Below are 21,190 nucleotides of genomic sequence, written 5' to 3' on the forward strand. Positions count from 1 at the left end.
CCTAAAAATCACTATTCATGGACAATGAACAGTGCCAGACATGCATCCAAAAAAAAAAAAAAATGCAAATACCATTTCATCTGTATCCAAACCGCACCTAAGTCACGATTCATGTTTTCAGTTGTTTTGAGCAGTGTGTATTTGCGCAAACTGTTTCGAACAGGTTTTTTCCTTTATACAAATGAATCAAGTCAACTACATTTTCCATACTTTCATACACCTCTAAAAAACAACACACACGGTTGCTGAGAGGGGGGTCTAGTTACCCATCACTTAGTATGCAGTTTGCGAGTACTTTCCCAGTCTTATGTTTAAAAACAAATGCCATATTTATATCCTCAAAAGCAGGACAAGTATTTCCCTAGTAGCTAACCAATAATGAGTTATTACAACTTGATGCCAGCAATTAATCCAAGGCCTAAACGTGCTGATCATTATACAATTTACAAGATGTACACTGTGCTCCACAAAACTAATACTGTTGAACTGGGTTGTCTGGTCTGGTACCTATTTTGCATGAAAGAATGGCTTCCAAGCTTGCTAGCCAGACCTCTTTAACTCTCAATAATCAATAATCTAGCTATGCAGGTATGCAAATAGTTTCAATTGTAGACTTGTAGATTATAGACAAATTAAACTGACTTTTTTTTACTAGTATTCTTCACCAATGGTGCCCAAATTAATAAATCCAAGTATTTCTGGTTCTATAATACATGCTCTGTTGTTTGATGTCTAAAAAAATTCGATACTCATCTATCTTAGAATTGGAAATGAAAATGTAAGCCATTTCACACTGCCGACTGTGTCTATTGCCAACCCTTCTCTAGTCAAGTGGGTAATGTACAATTGGTATTGGCACCGACACACACCTATAACATAGCAACAATTTGTAACCAGCATTTTCAAACCTGGCCTCGACCATTGATATTCTGGAATCAGCAACCTCAACAACTTTTAGCATATAGTAGTAACTACTTTTGTCATTGACCATTGATTCCAAGTTTCTAGGATTGGTTTCAAAAGAATATATGCCACTGTTCCCTTTTAAATTTTTTATTTTTTTTATTTTTTTTATCATATGGTAGTAACTATGTCCAACTTTTCATGACTCTATTGTATCACGGATCATCCGGTTTAATCATGAGCCGACCACTTTATGGGTCGGTTTGGCGGTTCTTAAATTGGGCACATGTCACTAGTATATTGGCTCAAAACAATTGGAAAGTCAAAGAAAAGTTTGGAGTAAAACCAATTATGAATGTGATTTAAGCTTCTTTTATAAGTCCACATATATTAATCATACTTCAATGACATGTCTTAAATTCACATGGGCTTAAACTGTTTTGGTCATTAGTCACAACTCTGTGTTGGATTATTGTAATCTTTTGGCTTTGATTATAAAAGTAAGAGGATAATTTTTTTTTTTTTTTTTTTTGAAGGGTTGGAGTTGGGTTGGTGATTGAGACTTTTTGAGGGGCCACATGTTTAAGATTATTGTGAATCATAAGCAAAAGCCTTGAATGAAATTTCAACGGCAAGTTGGTGAAGCTCCCTCCAAAAAGTCCACAAAACAACAAAAGTGACTTGCTTACGAGTACTAATTTTGTCACCTTCAAGTGACCCACTAGGATACAATAAGTGATTTTTTTTCCTTTCTATAATCTCAATTAACAATAAGTAATGTAGTATTAGAAATTTAGAATGTCTAATACGCTATAGCCGTTTTACATTCAATCATTCATTATTAGTTTTATTATTAAAGATGGGGACCAATTCACATTAACAACCCGTGAGAGAGAAAGTGCAACTGTAACAAGTGAGAGCTATAAATGTTGAGGAAGTAGACAATCTCTATCCTCTAGTGAGAACTTGGAAAAAGGAAACTTTTGGTCATTACTAAAGGGTGAGCTTTCTTATTTGCTATGTACTTTGCCACACTTTTGCATGAAAAATTTTATGAAAACTATATCATCTTTGTCTAAATTGAACACCCAACTAATCTGTTTTGTTGACCTTTCATGCAGGATCCTCCTCCCTTGAGCTCTTTTGATCAATAAAGGAGTTCTGATGGAGATTTCATCCATAAGAGGGTTATCTGAACTGGTAGGTGGTAATTAATATACTTCAGCAACCATGATTGTCCTCAAGACAAAGATTAGTATATATATTTTGTGGTATTATCTCAGATAGTGATTTATTTTTCTTGGTAAGTTACACATGCACCCAGTGGGCCTTGAACACACAACCTCACCCTCCACCAAACACTTACAAGAGAGGAGAGATGCAAATTGAGATAGAGTTCACTGGCTTTGGATGGTGATAATCTAAAACTGTATAAAATCACTAGCACATAATTTTTGAATTTCACACATGGTGATAATTGATAAGAGCATGATGAAATATTAGGACAACTGAAACTGATGAGAGCTTTATGCTGTGAAGAAGGATGTTGTTACTAGATTTTATTTGGAACAATATCATTGTTCTTCTTGATTTATGAAATGTATGGTTTGTGATTTGAGCATTTGCTTACATAAGACATTGACAGATGAAACTATCAAAATTGCAGAGTGTGGAGGATCCTAGGCTCATCAATCAATGGCAAATGAACTCTCTTGATGAGCTCGGCATGCTGCCAATAGCAGCCACATTTGGAGAGAATTTACAACGCTCTTTCGCACACCCAAACTTCAACTATAAAAATGCCATGGAAACTTCACATAGTGAAATTGATAGACCCATGAAACAGCACAAAGCCAACAGCTGGAGTTCACCATCCAAACTTGATCATGCTTCAACTCTGCAAGTTGCTTCTTCTCCAAACTTTCTATCCTTTGCCAATGCAAACTACATGAATCAAATGAATATTTTAAGGCCTAAAGAGGAGGCAGCATGTCCCCAAAGCATGGATACCATTCCTACTGAAATTTTGACTGCTCAAGGTTCCTTTGGGAACCAAAATTATGTCTATAAGGCCTGCCAGGGAGCTAAGAGGTTAAGCACAAGCACTAGACTTTCTCAAACACAAGATCACATTATAGCAGAAAGGAAGAGGCGAGAGAAGCTCAGCCAGCGGTTCATAGCTTTGTCTGCTATAGTTCCTGGCCTTAAGAAGGTATCAAATTATATTGCAATCACATTTTCTTATTACAGGATCATAAGGCTTTTTGTTTATGATCCGTTATTTTGTTTTTGCCTTAGCTTTCTATAAAAAATATGAGTGCTCTACTAAGCTGAAAATGAACTATACTAGTATACTATCTCTTAAATTGCACCCTCCTCATTATCTTTATTCACTAAATTATTTGTGGTCCTTTTTGAAACACTTGTATTATCTTTAATATTTCTTTGTACTAACCTCTCTCACACATTCTTATATTTTTGTTAAATCTTACTAATCCTATTTTTCGCTGGTCTCAGTTTTAATTGTATTTGTGTTCAAGCAATTCATAGTTTATAGAGTATCAAGAAAGGTGAAAGACTGGTACATTATTCAAGCATGTGTTTTCCGTTAAATAATTTTCAATCTGCAATCATACTTTATGCCATTGACAGATGGACAAGGCTTCTGTTCTTGGAGATGCTATTAAGTACTTGAAACAACTGCAAGAGAGAGTGAAGACACTCGAGGAACAGACTAAAAAGAAAAACATGGAATCAGTGGTCTTCGTAAAGAAATCCCAACTCTTCACTGATGGTGACAACTCTACTTCAGATAAAAACTCCTCCAGTGACCCCCTTGATGAGCCACTGCCAGAAATTGAAGCAAGATTCTGTGACAAAAATGTCCTTATAAGAATTCACTGTGAGAAAAGGAAAGGACTGCTAGAGAAATCAGTCACTGAAATTGAAAAGCTCCACCTAACAGTCATCAATAGCAGTGTCATGACATTTGGGAGTTCTGCTCTTGATATCACTATTATCGCTCAGGTTGTTTCTTTATTTCCTTTATGAAATAAATCTAGGACTTTTGAACCTTGATTGAGAATCTAGAAAGTATATCAACTTCTCTAAAATGTAAATTCAATACTATTTTTATGTGTGTGACTTGTCTCCTTATGTGTTTTCTATGAAATAATTTTAATAAAAGAAGCCCAACTGACACACATGCACAATATTTTCTTCTTGCGGAATGTATATTTGAAGTTCTTCCTATTAAAGCCTTCTTCATATTGTCAGATGGATGAAGAATTTTGCATGACAGTGAAGGATCTTGTGAGGAATCTACGCTCAGCTTTCAAATTGTTCATGTGAAAAGAAGTTGCAATTTCAGCTCTCTCTATATATAGAAGAATATCTTTCCAAGTTCTATGCTGCTGCTGGAAGCTTCAGAATACTAGGAATAAACCTTCAATATACAATCAGTCCAAGTCTATCTTTTTTCAAAAGTTACTGCTTACAAGGCCTGTTATGCTCTACCATCTTAGATCATCATATTAAGCTTGTTTGCTGTGAGGTCCATTTTACAGGTGGGTTTTTTTAGTCCAATTTTTGCATGGTTAACTTCTTGGCCATGTTTGATTCCCAACCTGTTTCAAAATAGTGATCTGACAGCTTGCTTGAGCTTTTTTTGAGTGATGGATGTTGAAGCATTCAACTGAACCAGTGTTATGACCCTTTCTTTCCTGAAGTATTTGAAGAGGGAATATGCTTTTTTAGGTGTGTAGACAACAGACCTTGTTTTAGTAGTTTCTTTGTCCTGTTTTAGAGGCATCTTGAAAATTCTGGTGCCTCTTTCCCAATGTATTACTATTAAACTTTGCAACAGTTTGCTTGACAATAATTGTAACTTTTCCATATTCTACATGTATTTTTGAAATATGCACTCACTCATGTCACACACAAACTTGCATTAAGTATGCAATAGCCATTATGGAATCAAAATGTACCTGAATCTGGTTTCAAGATTTCACTGCTACCTAGGTTTTTAATGGTCAAATCTGAACTATAATTCACAGGCAACTGCATTCTCCACCTCCTCCTCCTTCAAATTGTTGTATAGTTTTGGGGAGCATTTAAATCTCAGCACTCATTGATGATGATGGTTCATGAAGCTGATATGTGTGACCAGTGACAAATTGTGACAAGGGAATTTCTGACATCTAACTACTTTTAGATTAGGAGTAACTAAGGAAAATAATGTGAAGTAATTAGGAGAAAGCCCATTTCACAATTGAGAGGTACAAGAGTATTGGTTACTAAAAAACTTGAAAAAATAAAAAGCAATTAATTCAATTAATTTGGTATCAGCCACACCGTATTGTATATTTGGGAAGTAATGAAATGAGAGTAAGGTTTTTTTTGCTCCACTGTAGCATAAGGACAAAATAAAAATTTTAGAACAATTTTGAGTTTAGTCAAAGTGCCTACAACATAACCTAGGACATTTAAGAATTAAAATAAGTTAGCCCTTGAAATCAAGTAATTGACATTCTTGTCCGATATGCTAAAAGATGCCTTCGTGCCAAAATGTCTATGCAATTATTTAATTTTTCACTTGTTTTTCTAATATGGCTGTCGTAGTGTGTACGTTACTCTGGCTAACTCTAAACAAATGATTAATATTCTAATACTCACAGAGGCAACAGTTGCACCCTACCTTATAGACCAATGCTAATACCACTAATAATCAACTACATTAAATTGAGAACTAGGGTCACAACCGTGTTGAGCAAAAATATAATTGAGTTGGTATTTGATCATGACTAAAATACTTGATAGTCTTGAAAAGATGTAATATCATAAGGGTATGACAATGAGAGAATTTGGTGTCATTAGAGTTCTTATTTAATATACAATGTTTAAGCAGTATCAATTGCATTAAGAAAGGCATTTCATATCATCTTAGAGTCCCCACCTAAAGATAACAATCTTTGCAATGACTTTGATATAAGTGGAATTCTCCTCCTTAGTTGGACAACATTGAGATTCTCTCGAAAATAAATACAAAAACAAAAAACATAAAACAAAACATTACAGATAATCAAGTTGGAAAAACTTGATGTTGCTAGCTTGTTCCCTATGAGTGAGAATTTGTTTTTGGACATATAGGGAAACACTAGGACGTACAATGATATAGATTCCTTAACTAGTTGATTTGATATGGAGGTGTTCATTAGTTACCTAGAAAGTTAATCTGTGTTTTAAAGACATTCGTTAATAGATTATTTTAGAAAATTTCTAATACCACTTTCAAAGAAAATATAAAATACTATCAAAAAAATCAATTACTTTTTTCTTTTTTTATAAAAGTTTTATAAAAATATATCATAAACCAATGTCATTGGTTAACTTCTCCCATAAATAAAATAAAATAAAACTTTGACCAATGGGGATTTGCTAGCTTCTTAATAATGCACATAAGCAGTAAGCTGCTATGTTTTTACTGTGTTCATTTTTATATTTATCATCTTCCTAGGATACTTTTTTTCTTTTTAATTCTACAATCTTGGCCGGCTTGTTGCACTAATAGATATCTTCTTTATTAAAATACTAAGGATAATGGTCATTTTAATTTCTATCAAATATTAAAACACAAGTGGACTGGATTGTTTTAAGAATTAATTCAATTTTGTAAGTGCATTGGTGCTTTCTAAATTGATATCCAAGTAAGAGACTTTAGCATTGAAAATATGAAATTCGATGTTACACCTAAATTACATGTCATTGGTTCTCAAGATCATTTTCTTTGTTTGACTAATACTGTATAGGGTAAGCAGCAAAAGCTGTCATAACATGAGGACAAAACCAATTAGATAAGTGACAAAAATAGAAGTATTTAAGAGATAATATAGTATAAAATATCTGTCTGTTCAAGTGATTAAACTTTCTTATATCTTTTTCACCCAAAAAAAATAAAAAAATTTCTTATATCTTCTTTTACTTTTGGGTGGGAAATAACAGTTAAGAAATTGGGTTTTGGTATTTATAATACTATGGGTCATTTTATGGCACACACTTATTATTTTTTATTTTATGTATTCTATACCTGCCAAATCTTATAAGACTAAAGTAATATACTACACAATCTCTTTAAATACAAAGCTGGAAATTGGAAAGATTCTCCAACCCTCATATTTCATTTCTCTCCAAATTCCTCCACTTGTAGAGGGGAATTAAAATATTTAGCTTCACAAGTGGTCTCAAGACTTAGGAGGACTAAAAATTTACAAAACGGTTATTTTATTTTTTTAACAAACGAGGATGTCCAAATTTTTTCTCGAATTTGACTATTCCCCCGAATGTGTGTAGTCCTTCTGATGCGGGAGATGCAAGAAGATTATTATTTAATATTATTTGTATTTGCAAGTCAATTGTATTTTTATGTTTTACGTCCTAGTAGTTTATTGGGCTATTAGTATTTTAATTTGGGAAGCAAGGTTATTTTTGTAATAAGGCAATTAGGGTTTCCTAGCCAATTATAATTAGGGTTTAGCAATTAGGGTTTCCTAGCCAATTGGGTTTTGGTACTTATAATACTATGGGTCATTTTATGGTACACACTTATTATTTTTTATTTTATGTATTCTATACCTGCCAAATCTTATAAGAATAAAGTAATATACTACACAATCTCTTTAAATACAAAGCTGGAAATTGGAAAGATTCTCCAACCCTCATATTTCATTTCTCTCCAAATTCCTCCACTTGTAGAGGGGAATTAAAATATTTAGCTTCGCAAGTGGTCTCAAGACTCAGGAGGACTAAAAATTTACAAAACGGTTATTTTATTTTTTTAACAAACGAGGATGTCCAAATTTTTTCTCGAATTTGACTATTCCCTCGAATGTGTGTAGTCCTTCTGATGTGGGAGATGCAAGAAGATTATTATTTAATATTATTTATATTTGCAAGTCAATTGTATTTTTATGTTTTAGGTCCTAGTAGTTTATTGGGCTATTAGTATTTTAATTTGGGAAGCAAGGTTATTTTTGTAATAAGGCAATTAGGGTTTCCTAGCCAATTAGAACTAGTGTTTAGCAATCCTTTATAAGCAACCTATTGTACTCCTTGAGGAGATGGTTGATATTTTGATGAATGAAAAAAATGGTCATTTGGTCTTTCCTGGTCTGGCGTTGACTCCAGGTCTACCCTAGGTGCTAACTCCTAAAAATTTCCCTGCTTGGTGTTGATTAGTGTCATGGCAATACCTTCTTTAGTAGGCTGTAATTAATAAGTCAAGTTGGCAAAAATCTTTTTGCCCAGTGAGCTATGGTAATATTAGAAGCACCTTATTTTGATGGTTGTAATACTTATCCACGAGATTTTGTCAACTGGATGAATGGGATAGAGCAATTCTTTGAGCAAGCAAATTTTGCAGATAACAAAAAGGTTAGATATGCCAAGTTGCAGTTAAGAGATAAAGCACAAAGGTTTTGGGAGAATCTTGAATATTTCTACTATATAAGGTATAAACTTGCCATCAGTGTATGGGAAGATATGAAAGAAAATTTTTGTGATGAGTATTTGTCACCATACTATCGATCTAAGTATCTACCCTAATCTCAGTGTGGTACTTTTCAAGATGTCATCCCATTTGATGTCCTCAGTGCACTTTTGAACAATCTACCAATGAATTATCTACCAAAGAATTAAAGGAAATATCTGTAAAGCTCATGAAAAATGTTCAAGACAGGATTGCTCAGATGAAGCAAAAAAAGACTTAAACCGATTCAATTGGGAAACTAAGGATACAAGATCATAATGAACTTATTGTTGCCCCAATAGAAGACAACATTGATGATGATATCTTGGTCGTGGAGAATTCTCCAGCAACATCAAAGCCTAATGTTGACATAGACGTACATGCTTCGACAAGTGTTGCTTTAGCATACGTGCAAGGAAATGAATCTATTGAAAAGCAACAAGGTGAAGAGATGGTGCCTAAAGAGAGTATTATGTTAGAGGGTGCACATGATGTGAAAGTTGAAGTTGTTGAACATACTTCTGATCAACCCTCCACAGTCCTTGAAGATCTACATCTTGGTGAAGTCGAAGAGGTTAAAACCACAGTGCTTCCTGTGGTTCATAAGGTTCAAGAAGAGATTATATTAATTTCACACATTGATTTTGTTATTCCAAATGAGTTTGATGTGATCGAATTCAAGGTTCTTCTTTTCCCTGTGCTCCCTAAGATGATTTCAAACTTGAAGCAAGTGTTTTTTGTCAGCATCCTAATCTTTCAATGCTTTAAAACTCAAGGTCAAATTTCTTCCAACCAGAGAAGAATGATGCAGGAGATGTAAGAAGATTATTATTTAATATTATTTATGTTTGCAAGTCAATTGTATTTTTATGTTTTAGGTCCTAGTAGTTTATTGGGCTATTAATATTTTAATTTGGGAAGTAAGGTTATTTTTGTAATGAGGCAATTAGGGTTTCCTAGCCAATTAGAACTAGGGTTTAGTAATCTTTTATAAGCAACCCATTGTACTCTTTGAAGAGATGATATTTTGATGAATAAAAAAAATGGCCGTTTGGTCTTTCTTGGTTTGGTGCTGTCTCCAGGTTTATCCTAGATACTGACTCCTAGTGGTTTTCCCACTTGGTGGTGACTCCTAGGTCATATCCCTTTATTTTATTGTTGTTTCAGTTTTATTCTGGTTGTCCTGCATCACCTTCCATCCCACACACACCAAATTATTACATGGAGGCATCCCTTTCAGGTGGCGCCAAAAAAATTGTTATTTTCAAAACAAAAGAAATGGGTGCCAAATTATTTGAAAATTATTAACAAGCATGTAGAGGACAATTAGAGAGGCTCAAGTAAAGTAGAAATACAATAATAATACTGGATAATACATTCAACTAACAAAGAAGAAAGAGAGAAACATTGGCATGGATGCTAGCACCGACTGTAATATTGTAGGGCGGCCATCTAGAAGCTGGGACAAAAAGTTTGGATCCTCTCATTTAAATTATGCTCTTTAGGGTCTCCGTCCACAAGGCCAAAAAAATCAAACAAGCATTCAATAAAATGTGGCTGTACCGTATAAAGCTTTGCAATCATAGATGTGAAATCGTATTGTGGCTTAATTAGTCCGTACCTACACTCTTAATCTCTTTCACATAATAGAGGAGTGAAATAATAGAGGAGTGAATTACAGTGACGTGGTACACTCTTAATCTCTTTCACATAATTGAGGGTTCTATTTATATATTAACTTCTTAGTTTAATCTACCATTCACAGGAGAGGATTGCATAACACGTTATTATACTTTGGAAGTACTAAACAAATTTTTATAGTAGAGGGATGAGGGTGGATAGTGGGCTAATCCAATATTGATCACAATTATACATATTATACTAGCACGTAACTCATGCATATGCATAGATGCATTTAAAATTAAACATATTTTTTATCATAAAAATATAAATAATTAATCAAATCATAAATTTTAAAAAATTAAATGTAATTAGTCACATGTTAAAATTCTTGTCTAAATTTAATACTACTTATGATCTTCTTCTTCTTTTTTTCTTCTAATTTTAATAAAATAGAACGTGTAGTGATATTTGTTTTTTTGGTGATTTTTATTGAGTGGATATGATTGGTTTTTTATTTTTATTTTATAGTTTATTAATATTAGACTCTTAGTATTTTGCACTCATTAACTCACTTAACTCAAAGATTAAAAAATTAAGTGGACACATGGCATAAAATTAGCCCACAATTCTAAAGTCTAATATACATAAATTCTTGTATTTTTTTTTTCTGACTTTTAAACATTTTACCATGAACCAGATGATTAGGTCTCCATGTCAAGTAAATGTGTTGCAAAGAAAAAATATGACTGTTTTGTGTATATAAAATATTTTAAATAGAAAGAAAAAATTAACCAAATTCATATTATAATAATATTAGAATATATATATATATATATATATCTTGTATTTTGTTTATCCATGCTTTAAATACAAACAAAACATTGAAGAAATTACTTTTTTTAAGAATCAATATATGAAATTACTTAGTTAATATCTTATATCGGTTATTTATTTGTAACATTATACTGGTTGGATTTTGACAATATCTAATGAAATTTTATTATGATGGTGTATGATTCCAAATAATAATAATGATTAAAAAAAAGAAAAAAAAAAAAAAATATATATATATATATAGACACACATTAATCACTGTTTTAATCCTATAATTTTTATTATAACTCCTAATATAACCTTACGTATTTCTATTTAGGTCATTTTTTATTTTCATTACTTTTGTAGTCATTATCCAATGTGGGAAAACTAATCATATCTTTCACACGTTAATATTCGAATCCACTAATGAACACTTGCTATTATAATTTATTGGGGAAATAAAACCTTAGGAAGAATATTATTGAGAGGTTAAAATAATATATAGGAACATTACTTAGGGTCTGTTTAGATACAGCTGAAAACTGAAAGTTGAAACTGAAAACTGAAAAACACTGTAGCAAAATAATTTTTAAATATGTGAATAGTATTGTGGGACCTATTTTTAATGAAAAAGTTGCTGAAAAATGTATTTTGTGGGACCCATAAACAGTACATAAAAACACTATTCACAAAAGAAAAGTCAAAAAGTTACGGCTTGACAAAAAAAAAAAAAAAAAAATTTCTGAAACGTAAACGTGCATCTGGGAAGCGCAAAACGCGCTTCCCAAACGCACTCTTAATGTTAAATTAGGAAAGTATAGGCTCAGGTTTAGCAAGTAGAGTGTCACTATAGTCACGCTCAGGTGGAAGACGCCAACTCAAGTCGCCCTTCTACCATTTTTTTTTTTTTTTTTTTTTTTTTTTTTTTTATATTTGACTTAATCCAAAAATTTAAATGTATTGGGTTTAAGTCCAGTTTTGTTAAATTGTAGTTTCTACCCAAAACCAATGCACAAATTAATTTGAAAGAGGGATTAGTAAAAAAATTTACCTCCAATTAGTACTATAAAACCAATATTACTGCACAACGAAGAATTGTAGGAGACTTAAATCAAAAGGTTGTGGAGTAATCTTCTCACACCAAATAGTCTGTAGAACTCCAGTGATTTAATTATGTGAAACCATATTCTAAAATTTGGATCTAAAAAAATAAGGAGTAATAGACATAAACATCAATCCCAAGTCTGTCTCATTTTCTCAAAAAAAGGAAAAAAAGAAAAGAAAAGTCTGTCTCACTCCTTCAGTCTTGCATTCAATCGCAAATAAGCTTGAAATAAAATTCCACCACTCACCTATTTTTTTTGACTTTATTTGGCTGCTTGAACTTAATTATCTGGCCATAGTTGTGGTCGGTGATGTAGATTTTTTAGTTTTAATTGATTAAGACTTTAAGAAAGCAAAGTGTGTTGTCAGGTTCAGAATCTTCAATTACTAGCTACCGACCTTTCCAGTTTTCATGGAGTGGAAATTTGACATGTAGAGTGAACCTTAATCAAGGTCTAATTAGTTGACAACAAAGTATTTCTTTATCATCTATTGGATGAATATCAAATAAAAGCCAGTGATTATAAGTGGAGGAAGGCTGGAAATATGTTAAATATTCATGTCTGTATTTAAGGAAACTGTTGGGTTCATCTTCCAAAAAAACAAAGGAAAAAAGAGAAAGATTAAGAGTCTATTTATTTTGCTAAAATTGAAATTTTTTATTTATTGAAAGTACTATAGATAAAGGTAAAAATTAGCTAAAATAATACAGTGAAATCTATGAATAGTACCAAAAAGTGTGGTGGAGCCCATAAATAGTAGCAAAAATAAGCTAAATAGTAAAATAAGCTGACTTTTTAATCTTTACCAAACACATACTAATTGTATTTGTCTTGTTATTTTTTAATTTAGAAGTAAACTATTTGTGTCCTTTCTTCCAAACACAATATTTTCATTCCTTTATAAACTTCCAAACAAAGTGTTGAAGTCTTAATGTTTTTTTATTTATGTTCTCACAATAAACTTTTTTTAATTTTTTGGATGATCAATAATTTGTTGATGACCAACAGCAAAGATACACTACAATTTGGCTAAAACTTTCGTAAGTAACTTAAGGTTCACTGGTAGCTGTCCATTTCATATGATAATCAAATATGGTTATTGGTTGGCCAACTTTACCTGTTCATTATATTACATTACACTTGCATCACCATGACAGAAATACTCTCGTGATTGGGCTTGTCTCATGCTTTCAGGGAACCAATGACGGTAAAATGTAATAGTGGCTTCTGATTAACCTGTACTAAAAATCACTCAGGACTAGATGAACTTGCACCGGTTTGGTAATGCTAATGCAGGTCCTAAAGTACAATATTTGACCATTGCTTTCTCTTCAAAAGAGTGAATTCTATAGCAATGATAATTATCAAAACTATAAATATCTGGAACCTGAAAATGAAAACTTCTTACATATGAGTAGCAAAAACAAGTAACATAAATCATACACAAAACTAGCAAGATTACAAACAGCACCACTAATGGCCATCAAGCATATATATGTATATATGGTATGAGCAGGACGTCACGTTAGATACATATACTGTAAGAACACAATTGTGGTCAGCCTTGGAAGGCAGAATTGTCAATGTCCTTGCTGGAGTTAGCCACAGGTGAACATATCTGCTGAAAAGTTCATATAAGGAAATGATTCACAGCACTGCATAGCAAGCCACTACAACAAATTTCGGGGCTATAAAATGTTATGGCCTCGTGACAAAATGCACCTAAAGACCCACAAGCTGCACTTCAAGTAATGGTTGTGTCTCCAGCAGCCAGAATTAAAGATTTAATTCTTGCTTTTATGATGATTCTAAGTACAATTAGTTAAGGTTTTGAAAACAATCGTGGAGTGGGGTGAGGCATGGCTACAATGATGGTTGAAAGAAGGGAATAGCTGGCATAGATTCCATTGGCATGCACCAAATACCTGCATATGAAGTTGTCTACAGATTCTACTAAAATTTGCAAATCTTCATACAATTGTAAAATGAATATATAAAACAAAAAAAAATTAAAACTATAACGAATAGATTTCTTTCAAACAGTTGAATGTACAAAAAAGTGCTTCAAGCCTTCAAGGAAACTTAAAGTTGTAAACCAAAGCAACTAACGAAAGGGGGCAGCTTTCCCATGTCATTCCCTTAAGACACATGATAACTTCCTCCTGCTATAGTGCACTGAGCTTTTCCCAAGCTGATCACAAGCTCCACTCTGCAAAATGCTTTGATCCCCACCCAGTTATTTGGATTCCTCCTCTGCCTCATGTGTCTAGATGCGACTCAAGCTTGTTCTCCTAGAACTGGTCATTAGTATGTTTCTATTGTCATTCTCCACCTGGCATTGCTTGATCACTGCCCAACTACCTTACCAGCTCATGCTTTTGTTTCAATCTAAACTAAGGTATGATAGCTACAAGATTTCATTCTTAGTGGGGATTTGATTGATCAGAGTCAGCAGGTGACTCTTTATTTTCCTCCTAGTTTTTTCTTAGTGTTTTAGAGTATGTGCAATGCAAGCATTCATGTGGAGTTGTTAAAGAATTGGTAATGCCTAGATGGTGATGGTTAGAGTCTTCATGAGGGACCATGACCCATAAATTATTTTCTTATTTGAGACTATGGTGGAAAAGGATAAGATTAATAAAATCGATGACCTTAGATTATGTGGATTCTCATTGTGTACCAGTGGTAGAGCTGGTGTGGAGATGGTGGTCTAGCTTTTTATGGAAAAAGGAAGTTGATTTAAAAGTTGTGGATGCATCTGCCTAGCAAGTAAGTGGTGTAATCTCTTAATCAGGTTGTAGGGATTGGTTGTTTGTACGCAGCTATGGGCTTCCTATTTTGCCAAGAAATAGAGATTCTGGAAGATCGTTTCAAGCTCAGTGAATGCATTTAAGGCCCTTGAGTTTGCTGTGGGGATTTCAACTGTCTTGTAAGAGAAGAAAAAGTTTGGATGCAAGGCTGGCTCTTTCTCAAGAAGAGGTCTCAGAGAGTTCATGTAAGAATAAATTTGGGTTTTATTGGAATTAGGCATACTTGGTGTAATAAAAGGGAGAAATTTCCAGCATAAGATAGAGGCTATATAAGGCAGTGTGTTACCAGGGAGGATGATGCTCTTGTCAACCACAAAATGACCACAACCCAATTATACTAAATTCTAATATAAAATTAGGGAGAAGATCAAGACCAGGCTACTTGGTTGAGAGATGAAAGGAGTGATGATGTAATTAGAAGTTTGTGGGATGTGAGTGTCAATGGATCAATATATTTTCAATTTATGAGAAAGTTGGACTAGTTAAGTGTAAATTCATAGGAAGTGGAACAAAGTTGCTTTGGGTGGTGTCAATCTAAAAAACAAGAATTGCTCCGGCTTCTAGAACTCTACCAAGCTAATGATTCTACTCCAGAGAATGAAGTTATGATTGAGAATCAACACAAAAATCTAGAGAACTTTGGCTTCAAGAAGGTGACAGAAATACAAAAAAAAATTACATTTATTCACAATTATTCAAAGAAAGTCCGACAACATTGATACAATAAACTTGGATAACTAGTGGATAAATGATCCAAAGAGATTGAGGAATACTTCTTAGCCAATTTTAGAGAGCTATTTACCTCATCCAATCCTTCTTGGCTAGAGGATTTGAAGGTTTCTTTCAGCAGTGCAATGATGAGATTGAGAATGTTGAGCTGACTACTTTCTATTGCAGAAAAGGTGGTCGATAACATCAAGTCCATGCAAACCCTCAGGGTTCCAGGTCTAAATGGCTTCCCTGTCCTTTTTTGTCAGAATGGGAGATTAAGATTATCAACAAGGAGGGAATTAATTATGTGCAACAAAATAAAATAAATAAATATTCCGTAGAGGTAGAGAGTGCTTACTAAGTTAAATCATACTTTTGTTACGTTTATTCCAAAATATGTAGGACCTAAATCTTTTAGCCATTTCAAGCCATAAGTCTCTACAACATCACTTAACAAACTATTTCTAAATTTCTGGCCATTTCAATAGTTCGTTGCAATATGCTTGTCCAAATCTAAACCACAACAAAGCCAAAAAGAAACTAGCACTTAGTTAAGTATAAATAGTAAAAAATTAATAGACATATTTCATTTTTTAAGTAATAGTTTAATACATTTACTCATTCAAACCCGAGACTATATGGTCCAGATATTGTCACCTATCATAGACATTGAAGCCAAAAGTGTACGAATAAAGCTTCCCCAAGGCCTCAACAGTTATATTACTGCGTGGTTAATATCTTGGAACAATAATTACCAATTTGTTTCTTAAAGCAAGAAAACTATTCCAAAATGCTAACCAAATCATACTTACATTCCTAAATTTATCAGCTGTTAGGAGTTAGAGATGAAAGTAGATTATTTGGAGGTTTATTGAGCAAAGGGAAGGAAAAGTGGGTAAGATCCTCTATGGTTCTATAAACAAAGAATCAACATACAAGTATTGCTTCAGAGTAAAAACCAAAATTTGTAAACATTACAATTGTGCATATGGTTGAAGCTTACAGAAGCAGCCCTTTCTGACTTGAGTCGCTTTCCAATGAAGTTGGTAAGTTTTTTTTGCATAAATTTCTCTGGCATCACTACACAAAGAAGTTACAGTATAGACGGGTAAGTCACATTTGAGATATAAAACTAATTGTTTTTGAAGAACCAAGTTCACAACAAAATTATATTACATAACTTAGACGACTGAGTGGATCAAAATCAAATAAACACATCTCAGCATAAAATAAAATGAAACATAGATTTAGATGGACAGGGGTAGCAGTTATGATGGGCAAAAAGCCAAATAACTAATCAGATGACAGAAGAAGAGAAGGTACACATGAATGGAAGTATATATAATTTAAATTGAATTTAGGGTTAAACAAAACAAGTAACGTAACCATTGGCAATGTCAAGCCATTGTAACAATTCTATACTCAATATTCACCTGAAACATTGAATAAGAAGCATGTCATACGACTTTCTGGGTTCTGAGCAAGCAGCTGACCAATATGACCTTGAGTTTTTTATGCATTTATGAGTAGCATTTGCCAAATAAGAATCAACCCTAAGACAATCATTATTTTTTCTTGATAAATAAAATTTTATGCAATTAACAGTTTTTACAAGCCCATTGAATTTTTTTTTTTTTTTAAACTATGGATTGATGTGTTTTTCTGAGGTGCCATTATTGTCACTAACAGTTTATACACACACCCACACACACATATATATATATATATATATATATATATATATATATATATTCATTACCATGAAATCATCCAAACCCAACCAATTAATTGCACCAATGAATTTCACTCTACTTTTTATCATCTTTCCATTCATTAACCAAATTTATGTTCTTGAGAAGTTCTCAGTATCAAAGACAGGCTAGATTTCAAACCTCTGGAAATTGTACTGTGCAAAAAAGGCTTTTTGGTAGCCAAAAGACAGATTTCAGCAAATTCATGTACAATCTCAAAATTGCTACGAGATGGGTTTGTGTCCAAGTAGTTCCTAGTGGGAGAGCTAGCATTAAAAAAAAAAAAAAAAGATACCAAACTTAATCCTTGTAATCAATTTTTCCATGAAGAAAAATTTTCTGCAGAACCTGCTGGTCCCACTATAGCAATATCATCAATCTCCGGTTTTCTTGCATGTTCAAGTAGTTCTGACCTGTTTTTCTAGCATTTATGAAAACTTTTTGAAAAAAAAAAAAAAAACAATATTTGTAGTACAGCTACTAAGAATTTCACATCAGTGCGAAGTGTGAACAGATGAAAATTAAAAAAACCTGAAAAAATTTAAGGTTGTCCAAGATGGAAGACACGATTCCAAAAGCTTTCATTTTCAAAATATGAAGTGTGGAAATTTACTCATGGACTTGCAAATTTTTAGAGAACATTAAAGCTAATAATAAAAAGATTATCAACCCACTAATACAAATATATACCTCAATGCAGTGTGTAACCCCCAATCCTTACTCTCCAGTCTCCCCATGCCATTGCCGAGTAAGTAAAATTGCAAGCAAAACACATTCCAAAATATGAATATTTAATCAAAGATAGTAACTAACAGGAAAGGAAAAAAAATGATCTTCCATCTTACAAAATAAAATAAATATTCCGTAGTGGTAGAAAGTGGCTGGCGGTGCGGGGGTTTGAGGGCAAACTTGTCATTTGCTTTGTGTTGGTAGGTTGAATTGCGTGGCTTTTTTTGGTTGACCAGGGAGGGGTAGGTATGAGAAATAAATGTAAAAAGATAGGGGTAAAATAGGGAACAAAGAAATCCCAACTAGCCGTTATTTTTGAATGATACAAATACAAACCCCTCCTCTGTTTTGGTCTCTCCGACTCAGAGTCGGAGACTGAGACGGAGAGACCGACTCTGCTTTTATTCTCCCACTCAGAGAAGGATATATTACAATGTTTTTAATTAATATAAATGCACTCATTGCTCAACAAAAAAATAAAATAAAAAAATACACTCATATTTCCATACCCAAGAACAAACCCTCTCTCTCTGTTTCTGGTTTTATCTCTGAAACTCACAGAGAAAACCCACTTTGTAACCCACAATTGCTTCCCTTTTCTGAGTGTAGAAACAGAAATTAAGATTCTTGGAGGCCAATTCTACTTAGGAATTGAATTTGGAGTCTCTTTCTCGTCTCTGTTTTTTGCTTGTTGTTCTATCTCTCTGTAACTCACAGAGAATTGATCATCAAAACCATGGTGACTCCCGGTTCACTTTGTGAGTGTGAGTCATTTAATGAACTCAAAAGAGAGTGCACCAGAGATGAACAACTGGACTTGGACTTGCTCACTCTTAGGGTTTTGGAGGACTTGATTCTATTCCACCCTAAAAAACCGTCTCTGCCACTGACTTCAGAAGAGAAGAGACTACAATATCGTTTCAAACCCACCTGGGGCTCCTTCCAAAGAAAAAGATCGAATCTTGGTTCTTCCAAGCCTCATACCCTTTACCAATTGCAAAATTTGAACGTCAAAAGGAAGAGGTTTTCTCAACCCACTGGCATTGCAGATCCGGAATGGAAAGCTTCGCTACCACCAGAGGGTTTTGCTTGTGCTTCCCCCAAGATCATCACACGCCTCAAAATAATCCCACCCAAGAAACCCCATTTGGGAATCTCTGCTGCTTCATCCATTGTTGTTCCCAACTACTCTGAATCTCCCAAACCCACGCCACCCAGAGTATTTGATGGCCTCAACTGTCAGGGTTTGAAGCTTGTTACCCAGAAGCGAAGAAAAGCCACCAAGGAAGACCAGATTGAAGAAAAGCCACCAAAGAAGCCCAAATTGAACCCAACCCTTCCACTGTCAAACCCATCACCAAAACTGCCTCAAACTTTCCAGAATATCATTGACACAATGGGTGGAACCCAACTGGTTTTGGTCATACAGAAACCTCTCACTAAGACTGACCTAAACCGACATAACGCTCGGCTGTCCATGCCTTTAAGCCAAATCAATGGCAGTTTCTTGAGGGAGGCAGAAAGAGAATGTCTGGATCAACAACAAGCAATGGAAGTCCCATTCATGGAGGCCTCCGGTAAGGTAAAACAAATTGTTTTGAGGCAATGGGACATGCCTAAGGAGTCAGGGAAGAAAAGCTCATGCTATATGCTGATAAAATCTTGGAATGAGGTGGTGGAAAAAAATGATCTTGGCAGAAAGCTTAACCAAGTGATCCAAATTTGGTCTTTTAGACTTGGTAATGAAGATCAACTCTGCCTGGCTTTTGTTGTGGTCAACACAGGGGAGAACGATGAAGGAGCAAGTAGCAGCAGGCAAGGAAGAGATATGGATTGATACTAATTTTGGCGTATTCAATTGAGCAATTTTCTTGTAATTAGTTATTTTGTTTAGAGTTTATTAGAGAGAATATGTTATGACTCATGACATATTGTTTATTAGTATTTTTTTTTTTTATAGATAGGGATCTATTGTCAATTAATGTAAAGAGTCTGTTCATTGAAATTTTTGATTAATGAAGTTCCTAGAAATTTTTTGATTAATGAGACTGAGCCACATTTTCATGAGTTTTTGATGCTTTTGTTAATGATAATTATGTAACATTTTGGCTATAAATTGTGACATGGATGGGATACTTGTATAGCTATGATAGGCAGTGCATTGGGTTTATTTGTTTTGTGTTTGGGGGTTTCTGTTGTAGTGGTTTAAATGCGCAGAGAGGTGAGTAAATAAAGCTCCTGCTTTTGTTAATGAAAATTATGTAAGATTTTGGCTTTTGACTGTGACATGGATACTTTAGAGCTATGATCGAAACTGCATTGGGTTTGTTTGTTTTGTTTTGTGTTTTTGGGTTCATGTTGTTGTGGTTTAAAAAAAAAAACACTGTAAAGAAAAATCACCCAATTCCATGGGGAGAACCAATGAGAAACCAAGAAGTTTCTTTTGTGACATTGGTGTGGATGCATGCTTATGTTTATTTTGTTTATTCTTGGTATTGTATGTAATCTTTTTGTTGGTTGGGAAATTGATACCATTTTGTTGAAGAGGTAATCCCCTTTCAAAATAATTAGTGTAATACTGTCTCACCTCTAGCAGACATGGGCATGTGTAGCTAATTTTTGGAAATGTTACTTACCCTTGATTGGTCAATAAGCAGTTGACACTGAGATATCGTGCTGAGCTTGCAAAATTCGTGCTAAACTAGAACCTTGGGGAAAGCAACTGATTGAACATAAGGGAAAACTTGAAGTTACATGTACTGAAAGCAAGCTTTTGAGTGAAAAGTGGGTTTTGGTACTTTGATAGTATCTTTTTAATTAATTCTAAGGGATGAGAGCATTAGCTACTTGTTAGTGTCCACTTATTTTGCTTTCTCACATATAAATGGAAAAATTTGTTTTAAGCACTACATTATTTGTTAAGCAATTCATTTCTTGTGTTGATTGACATTGTGAGTAGTAAAAGGTCCTATAATATGAATTGTGTAGCAGAGATTAAAATATAGTTGGCTGAAAGTAATGGTTGCTCTTTCAGCATGAAGCTGGTCATGCAGCGTTTAAAGATGCACAAAAACAAGTGGATGTTATATTGGGAAAATTAAAAACAAAAACTGCAAGCATTGCAGATATTCAAATTGACATAGATAAGAAGAAGCTTGAAGTATTGAGAGCTCGTAAAGTGGAACAAGTTTGTGTTTTCATTGTAATTAATTTGAATTT

The 21,190-nt window shown here is 33.7% G+C and overlaps 2 protein-coding genes across 7 annotated transcripts; one reads left to right on the forward strand and one right to left on the reverse strand.

The window, feature by feature from the left end:
• Window positions 1-1,777: 1,777 nt before the first annotated feature.
• Window positions 1,778-4,819, forward strand: LOC126706610 (transcription factor bHLH25-like). 2 transcript variants are annotated; one of them, XM_050406147.1, is made up of 5 exons: window positions 1,778-1,903; window positions 2,025-2,103; window positions 2,549-3,115; window positions 3,556-3,930; window positions 4,180-4,819. In XM_050406147.1, exons 2-5 carry the CDS (start codon window positions 2,068-2,070, stop codon window positions 4,252-4,254), a joined length of 1,053 nt encoding a protein of 350 aa, XP_050262104.1. In that variant the 5' UTR covers window positions 1,778-1,903; window positions 2,025-2,067; the 3' UTR covers window positions 4,255-4,819. The 2 variants fall into 2 exon arrangements, with proteins under 2 accessions (XP_050262104.1, XP_050262105.1); XM_050406148.1 differs by having other exon boundaries at window positions 2,570-3,115.
• Window positions 4,820-13,015: 8,196 nt separating this feature from the next.
• LOC126707039 (uncharacterized) lies at window positions 13,016-18,124 on the reverse strand. 5 transcript variants are annotated; one of them, XR_007648789.1, is made up of 5 exons: window positions 17,933-18,124; window positions 16,495-16,571; window positions 15,850-16,004; window positions 15,583-15,745; window positions 13,016-13,895 (listed from the first exon to the last, which is right to left on the reverse strand). XR_007648789.1 is itself a non-coding variant. In XM_050406627.1 (4 exons), exons 1-4 carry the CDS (start codon window positions 17,977-17,979, stop codon window positions 13,529-13,531), a joined length of 342 nt encoding a protein of 113 aa, XP_050262584.1. In that variant the 5' UTR covers window positions 17,980-18,124; the 3' UTR covers window positions 13,016-13,528. The 5 variants fall into 5 exon arrangements, 3 of the variants coding, with proteins under 3 accessions (XP_050262584.1, XP_050262583.1, XP_050262582.1); XR_007648790.1 differs by lacking the exon at window positions 15,850-16,004; XM_050406627.1 differs by lacking the exon at window positions 15,850-16,004 and having other exon boundaries at window positions 13,016-13,588; window positions 15,583-15,740.
• Window positions 18,125-21,190: the final 3,066 nt, after the last annotated feature.

The sequence above is a fragment of the Quercus robur genome, chromosome 11 (genome assembly GCF_932294415.1).
Source record: "Quercus robur chromosome 11, dhQueRobu3.1, whole genome shotgun sequence".
Classification (NCBI taxonomy): domain Eukaryota; kingdom Viridiplantae; phylum Streptophyta; class Magnoliopsida; order Fagales; family Fagaceae; genus Quercus; species Quercus robur.

Coding starts and splice junctions, on each gene's coding strand:
- LOC126706610 (XM_050406147.1), top strand. CDS start 2,068: ATGGAGATTTCATCCATAAGAGGGTTATCTGAACTG. Junction 3,116..3,555: donor TAGTTCCTGGCCTTAAGAAG/GTATCAAATTAT, acceptor TGCCATTGACAG/ATGGACAAGGCTTCTGTTCT. Junction 3,931..4,179: donor ATATCACTATTATCGCTCAG/GTTGTTTCTTTA, acceptor TCATATTGTCAG/ATGGATGAAGAATTTTGCAT.
- LOC126707039 (XM_050406625.1), bottom strand. CDS start 17,979: ATGGGGAGACTGGAGAGTAAGGATTGGGGGTTACACACTGCATTGAG. Junction 15,741..16,494: donor AGTCAGAAAGGGCTGCTTCT/GTAAGCTTCAAC, acceptor AAAAAAGGACAG/GGAAGCCATTTAGACCTGGA. Junction 13,896..15,582: donor GCCAAGAAGGATTGGATGAG/GTAAATAGCTCT, acceptor CTTCATATGCAG/GTATTTGGTGCATGCCAATG.